The sequence below is a fragment of the Cyprinodon variegatus genome, unplaced genomic scaffold, assembly GCF_000732505.1.
Source record: "Cyprinodon variegatus isolate N-32 unplaced genomic scaffold, C_variegatus-1.0 Scaffold11, whole genome shotgun sequence".
NCBI lineage: Eukaryota > Metazoa > Chordata > Actinopteri > Cyprinodontiformes > Cyprinodontidae > Cyprinodon > Cyprinodon variegatus.
The window spans coordinates 877204-885250 of record NW_015150464.1 but is presented as its reverse complement, the minus strand read 5'-3'; the positions used below and the strand labels follow the sequence as shown (position 1 = coordinate 885250).

General features: G+C 36.8%; 1 protein-coding gene across 1 annotated transcript; it reads right to left on the bottom strand.

Annotated features, from left to right (window-relative positions):
• Window positions 1–2715: 2715 nt before the first annotated feature.
• nanp (N-acetylneuraminic acid phosphatase) lies at window positions 2716–6429 on the bottom strand. The gene is made up of 2 exons (XM_015380415.1): window positions 6289–6429; window positions 2716–3895 (listed from the first exon to the last, which is right to left on the bottom strand). The coding sequence occupies exons 1-2, from the start codon at window positions 6376–6378 to the stop codon at window positions 3254–3256; spliced, it is 732 nt and encodes a 243-aa protein (XP_015235901.1). The 5' UTR covers window positions 6379–6429; the 3' UTR covers window positions 2716–3253.
• Between the last annotated feature and the right edge of the window lie 1618 nt (window positions 6430–8047).

Here is an 8047-nt window from a genome sequence, read left to right as displayed (position 1 = left end):
TGTTAGGAACATAAGGAACAATCATCACAATCACAAAACGCCATTTATTAACAAACCAAACAGAATGCTCTCAGGGTCTGGCTGCTTAATGCACCAACGTATCGGCCAGAACGTAAATGGATCGGCTGATGATGATAATACAAGGAAGAGACGCCAATATTAGTCCAAATTTTTTTTTTTTCCATATGCTAACAGTAAGTTTTATCGTTTGAACAAGTTTGCAAAAAATAAAAATGACTGTGGAAGAAAATGTTTAGACTTACGTATTTTTCTCAAAACAAAGATTTTACTCTCATCCTGACCCCAAAGAAGAGACCATTGTGCTGCTATGTGTTTTAAAAAGGTGATCCATGTAAAATAACAATTTTAACAAACTCAATTTTGTTGTTTCTGCATTTCTTATGATGATAACCCAAAGATCTGGACTTGTTCTACAGTTTACACAGTAAAAATGGCTTTTTTTCTTCTCAAATATTGCTGTATAGCCCTGTGCCCCATGCTGACTGCAATGAAAAGGCTACTATAATGTGCTTCATTATCATACAGCGCCATGACACACATCTGTCACAGGTTTTGCCAGCAGGAATCTCTTTCAGAGAACTAGATTATTTTTTCTACAGGGTGCCATCTCCAAAAGTTTTTGTTTCAGGCTGTATGTAAGCACCCTAATCCAAGGACCTCCACATCCAGCATGGTGACCTTCAAGATCATCTGCCTCCAGCCACCTGAAACGCTGCTGCATATCAAAGCATTTCTGCAAACCATCGCATGGAGTCATTAAGTGCTCACCTTTGATGATGGGGCTTTATGGAGGGATTTTCTTCTCCTGGATGAAGTTAGTTGTGGATTGAAAAGAGCAAATTGCATTTTGCTGATTTCAACATTGTGGATTGAGCCTCATGGTTGCCGATGGGTTATGGTATGGGCAGGTGTTTTGGACGCAGGTGATTATATTCATGGCTTTTCGAAGGCACAACAGGTAGACGAGATCCTGAGACCCATTGTTGTGCCACCCGTCACCTCTAGGTACAGCATAATGCTTCGCCTCATTAGTAAAGCTTGTTGATGCACAATGACGCCTGCTGAGCAACATTTTCTTTAAAACTGCATGTTTTATGTAAAGATCTGCATGCATCAACCTGAAGGTTGCATGAAAGTGTGCAGAGCCTATGCAGACATTTTGAATCCACAATAAGATGCAGAAGAACCAAAGCTCACCAAAATAAACTGAAACGTTATTTTTCAGTTTATCTTTTTTTTTTTTTTTATACAGTGTCCTGTCTGGCAATGTGGCAATAAGAATAATTGTCTTGATGCCAAAAAGAGCCCAACAGATTTTACTTTCACACGTGGAGCAGTATGGTTCAGTTTATCTAAAGGAACATCAAACCTGACAACATACCTGGGAAAAAAGAAACAGCCTGAAAACTAAATATTGCTCAGTTTAGTTTATGTAAATGCTCACGAAAAACATCTTAAATCACAATGACTGAGAATTTGCACAGAAAAACTAAATAAAAGAGCATTTCTGGAAAAAATGCTGCAAATTACCAATTAAAACTAAAATTGTAACGTTTCATATGTAGGGTTTCAGTATTCAATACAAAAAATATGGTTATATTTTCACATTAGTGCCACAGCAAATGCTAAATATAAATCTTGAATCTTATCCTAAATATATTAAGTTAAATGTATTTACACATCGCTATGTAATAATATATAAATCTTAAATGCATATTCAAATCTTGCATTTATTTTTATTATGTAAAAATCTCATTTCTGAACATGCTGAATCTCAAGTCTAAATATACATGTTGAATCTTTAATCAAAATCTTAAAGACAAATTATTTTTATCTTTAATATTTAAAGCTAATTCTAATATTTAATCACTTTCTCAACAAATAATTCAATGTTTAACATCTGGGAAACTCATTAACCTCTAAAATATGGCATTAAAATAATTTCAGGTAATTTTATTGCATTTATTTTGTATATTTGACTCTTTAATGCCGTCAGTAGAAGCATTGATTTCATTTTTTTTTTTATGTTGTGGCCCTGTATTTTTAAAATGAATAACAGGATTAATCAATCATTGAAATAATTGTCAACTAATTTGGTAATCGATTATAATCACCTAGATAATTGGTACACAGACTTTAAAGACATGAAGTTTGCTGAAAGATAACATATTTACAGTATTATTAAGGTATATATAAAACAATTAGGTGTGAATACAAGGTTATAAATATGATCTATAAGTTAAATAACCATATATTTTGTTTACATGACGAAATTGAGATGATTTTTGATGAGGCAATAAAAACCACAAAATGGGTCCAACAAAAACAATAACTATGAAAACCACACATGGGTTAAAATGTGCAATAAAGGGTTTTATATTACAGATATTGATTGAGAAATCTTAATTTACTAAAATATTTTTTTTTATAAATATAGAAAATATATTTAATAATTGATTATTAACCCATAGGTGCAGTTTTATCTAGTTTTTATTTACAGTTATCAGACTTCGGTCACCCACCTCCTTCATTGTGACTTTTCTCCAGCATATTATATCGGTTAAATACACCTTAGGCCGCCATTAATCTCCTGGAAACCCCACCTTAATATTCTGGTCTGAAAACAAACAAGAATAAATAAACTACCAAAAGATCCATGGAAAATTAGAATAAAAACTCTTAGAGTCTGTTCTTGACATTTTTATTCAGCATTATAACCGTTTAACCCTCAAACAAGAACAAATAAACCGTTAAAAAGCCCAATCTGATCTGTAAACCTCTGACTGCATCCTCAATAATTTCATAGCAAAATAATTTATACTTTATGTAATGCTAAATATAGTGGCTAAAATCCTATATTTTAGCTACTGGCTGCTATTCCTGAAGGCGTTCAGGCTCGAACTTTGACTTCTAATAAATTCATTTATTAACATAATTTCCATAGTTTGAATAATTGTCTTTAAATAAATGCATAAATTCAACATTAATCCAAACCAAACCCAGTAGAAAATTGTTCCCTCCTCTCATTAACAGCTGAAGAATCCTGTTTGACTTTAAATAATACCAACCCCCTTCAAACAATCAAAACTGAAAATGAAATACGCCCCCTGGTGACAATAACAACATTCACACTTCCTCCATGAAGTTTCTTCTAAAATAAACACACAAAAAGTTGGTAATGCAGTATAAAACCTCTGTAAACAAATCTAGAGAAATATTAGAATCCTCTAAATTACTGCAGCTGTGCCAGGATACCCGGCAGGTCCAGAACAGTAGGGATGGTGTAGTCTGGTTTGACTGGACCGTCTAAGCTGGTCCTCTCTGCTCTGTGAATCCACACGGTGGCCCGAACCCCAGCGTTAAAGCCCCCCTGGATGTCTGTGTCCAGATTGTCCCCCACCATGACGCACTCCTGCGCCTCCACCTCCAGCTGGTCGAAACACAGCTGGAAGATGGACGGGAAGGGTTTCTGCTCGGCGTGATCTCCGGCGATCACTACAGCATCAAAGAACTCCTCGCACTTGACCGCCTCCACCTTTTCCCTCTGAGTCTGAGCGTCCCCGTTGGTGAGCAGCAGCAGCTTGTATCGGCTGCGGAGTTGCTTCAGAAGGCTGCGCACCTCAGGGGTGAGGCACAGGACCTCCAGCCGACTGTTCTTCCACATATAGTAGCACTGAGAAGCCAGGTCGGATATGGAGCACCTTCCTATAGTCTCTGCTATGCTTTCCTCCCAGTGGCAGACGCGGACGTCATCTTGGGAGGTTCCGGGTAACCGATCAGAACTCTCATGCAGCAGCTTCAGCTTGAATTTGTCGAAAATGCTGCAGATTGCATCGTCATCCAGGCTCAGTTTGGACTTCAGAAGCTCCCTGGTCTGTAAAAGTTCACATGCAGAAGATTAAAAGTCAGCTAAAATGACAACCTGTCATAAACCAGACTATATTAAAATAAATCAGCTTAAATTCTCTATGTTATAACCATAAAGTTTATTGTAATTTCTCGAATTGTGATTTTTTTCAGTGTCAAACCAGCATGTTTCACAGTGGGGGTGAAAATTTTCCTATGTTTTCTGCAGCAAAGTAGTTTTGCTGCAAACAAATAATTTTTTTTTTAATAACTGGGGAGGTGGTGGCCTAGTGGTTGGTACGTAGAGCTTTGAATCCTGAGGTTCTGAGTTTGAGCCCCACCGATTGCCTTTGAGGGTCCTTGAGCCTGACCCTTGATCCAAGACTGCTCCTCTGGTGGGGCACATTAGCTGGCAGCCTTAAAAAAATGGCTAGCTCAAGTGATAAGTCACCTGTCCCGAGTGGCGGCCTAGTAGTTAGGCCATGGCATGCCACTTCCTGAGCAAAGACCATTAGCCCCGAACTGCTCCACGAGGGCCACACAATGGCAGCCCACTGCTTCCCAATGGCTTAAATGCAGAGAAAATTTTGTTGCTCGTTGTAATGACAATAAGACCAAAAAATAAAAATAAAATCTTTCTCCAATGACTTTATTCAGCCATAAGTGTCAGATAAGTGGAGACCACATAAATGTTCAATCAAAAAGGAAGGCAGAGAACACAATGTACCCTAGTAATATCCATTTTATCCCTCAGAAGGGACATTTAGAAAAAAAATAGTCTATTTAACCCTTTATAGGGCAGGTTAGTGTTTTTTATCACTTATAAATGAAGTCTCCCACCCCCCGCATCCCTCAGTGAGGTCTAGAAGCACAAGATCTATATCCAACCGTTCAGCAAAGATGCTGCGACCAATTAGATGAGCCCTTGGATGATATATTACCTACTGTAAATTAAGTTGGGGAAAAAAGTTAATTGAAACGTAAACCAGTATCAGCATTACTGCCTCTAAGGTTATGTTGTACCAAAAAAAAAGATTTCTTTCAGTGTATTTTATGAATTTCTTATAGGAGCAATTATGTTATTTTTCTTAATATATTTAATATAAGTTGTTGTTTCTTGTTATTACATTGGCATTGATTTTTGCCATCAAAATATCCTTATTTTTTAATGTTGCGAAGGTAATAAGGTATTTTCCTGGATTCCAATAACACTATTGGCTTGAACATTTTATTTTCAAAGTATTTCACTGAGTTCTCTATAAATGGTTAAAAGAACATTAAAAATTCTGCATTGAGCTTTTTGGGAGCAGCCGGGGGAAAGTCTCCAGAATAATGTTTTCTTTTTTTAAATTACATTTTTAACTTTTCAGAAAATCTTACCAAAATGCATATCATCACCAGAGGCGTAGCCAGAAAATTTTTATAAGGGTGGCCAGGCAATAAACAACATACACTGAAGGGGGGGGCGAAAGTGGATGGGCACCAGAATCTACTGTTCCAACAGGAAAATCCATATACTTTACCACAGTCTTTGCTAACAAATAGGCAAATATATTCAAACATCCGTGCTTTCGAGATAAAAGGTATAGTGGATAAAATTCTTTCTGGATTGAGTTTTGGGTGAACATCTTTTCCATTGTCATTACTCACTTTTATCAGTAATCATTCTGCATAAAATTTATATTTACGTGTAGTAATATCTACATAAATTGATTTTTTATTATATGTTTTATTAAAATAGTTATTTATGAGTTCCCTGAAGACTCCTAGATGACTTACAGAGACACGTAATTTCCTCTTTACTCCATAAAACACAAAATCTAGTTCTGCAAAGAGCAGGACTTCTGTACTCATCATCTTTAATGTTAGTATATTGATGTGCATCATTAACCACGGTGTTTTTGTTTTCACGTAATTGTTAATATATGGAAAATTTAAATATTTTGAATATTCCACTTGAGATTATTACTGTTGCCACCATCTGTATTAGAGGGAAATAAATGGTGGGGGTGACCAATGATTGACTAAGGCCCTGGCCCCCATCTAGCTCCGCCCCTGATCAATACTTCGGTTAAAATAGTGTTGATATGCATATTTTTGTTGTATTAACAAATTATCACCACCCGTCCAAGGAAAGAGAGAGTTTTCCAGGTGGTTAACTCCTCCCTCGCCACCGTCCATTACTTTCATCCGAGTCCTGCGCCGGCTGACTGTTATGAAGCGGAGACCAATCACCGTTCACTTATCTTCAGCTTCAGCTAATTATTTATGTCTATTGTTTAATTAAACACAAAACCCTGCGAGTTAAATTGATTTAAAACAAAATAATAACTCGGGTTATTTACAATCCTAGCTGAACCAACAAGCATCAGTTTCAAACCCGCTTATTTTCCGCCAGCAGGAAGCTTCCGCCATTATCACCTTCTGTAGAGCCACTTCTCCAGCTCCACTGGTTTCTATCAGCGTGTTGTCCAAATCAAACAGGATCGCTTTCACAGATTTAGCCTCCATAGCTGAAGCACGCCGTCATTCAAAGCTTATCAGGAAAAAAACACAGCTTTACGGAAGCAGACGAAGTTATGTGCTTGATGGGATTTGTAGTTCTACAACTTGAATAGGCATTTACATTGTTTCTCCTGTAGATGGCGCCACGCGTGCACTGAAAATAGCTCTACTAGCACGATGCTCTCTATTTTTAGGACATTTAAAGTTCTTCATTTAAAGTCAAACAAGTTGAAATACATTATAATAAATTACGACTTTATTGTTGTAGTGAAAAAAACAGAAATTAGCTCTAATCATCCCGTTTTTGCACATTTATTTAACCCCTATTAATACTGTTAATCTAATTGAGAAACAGGCAGGGAGACTTCAGCTCCACTTTTTTCTCTCCAGCCAATACATTCTAAGTATACATATATAAAAAGGAATCCATAAATATTTGTTTGTAAATATATATTATTACATTTTTTAAATAAAAAAAAAACTGATTGTTGGATTTGGATCAAATGTGTATTGTAACAACCAAGCCTATTTAATGTTTAACCATCAGATGACTTTTTTTCCATGCATTAATAATGCTCCATTGTTGTGCTTCACCTTCTCAAATCACCACTGCCAGTGGTGAACAAAGAAAAATGAATATGATTTTTTTTTAGGTAAGATTTTTGCTTGAATTTCAGTGTTATCAGATGTAGTTTAATGTAAAGTTGTGACTCTGCCTGTTGGAGTTACTCTAGAGTTTGTAATTCTGTCATTTTGATAGAACTAGAATAGCTGAATGTTTTCTTAGAGAGTGTGGTGCTTAAGTCATTCGTCATTTGTCAAAAAAATGTGTTGTTGCATTGCATCAAAAGGGAAATTGAGGCAAGGACTGCAAGTGAGCGGACACGAAAGTCAAAGACTGATCAAATCTTCCGTGACTTCTTTGATCAAAGCTTTAGACAGCCAGAGAAACCTCAGCAAGTGCAAGTGCCATCTAATTAAAGAGAACTGAGGTGTGAGGTCGGCTTACCATGACTGAAAAAACATGTTCAGACTTTTGGCGGAAGGTCTGGCATCATTAAGGGCAGCAAAGTAGCTACCTGTGACAAAAAAGAAAAAACACCAAGCACAGATGGAAATCTAGAAGAGAGCAGCATGATCTAACTCATCTAACTCCAAAAGACTGGATTCAAGGTGATTCTCAGACAAAGTGAGATTAATCTGCTATAACCAGGCATTCATTTGCTAGAACCAAGCATTAATCTGCTAGAACCAGACACTAATCCTTTAGAACCAAGCACTAATCTGCTAGAACCAGACACTAATCCATTAGAACCAGACATTAATCTACTAGAACCAGACACTAATCTGCTAGAACCAGACACTAATCCATTAGAACCAGACATTAATCTGCTAGAACCAGACATTAATCTGCTAGAACCAGACAATAATCCTTTAGAACCAAGCACTAATCTGCTAGAACCAGACACTAATCCATTAGAACCAAGCACTAATCTGTTAGAACCAGACAATAATCCTTTAGAACCAAGCACTAATCCATTAGAACCAGACATTAATTTGCTAGAACCAGACACTAATCCATTGGAACCAGACACTAATCTGTTAGAACCAGACACTAATCTGCTAGAACCAGACACTAATCTACTAGAACCAAGCACTAATCTGCTAGAACCAG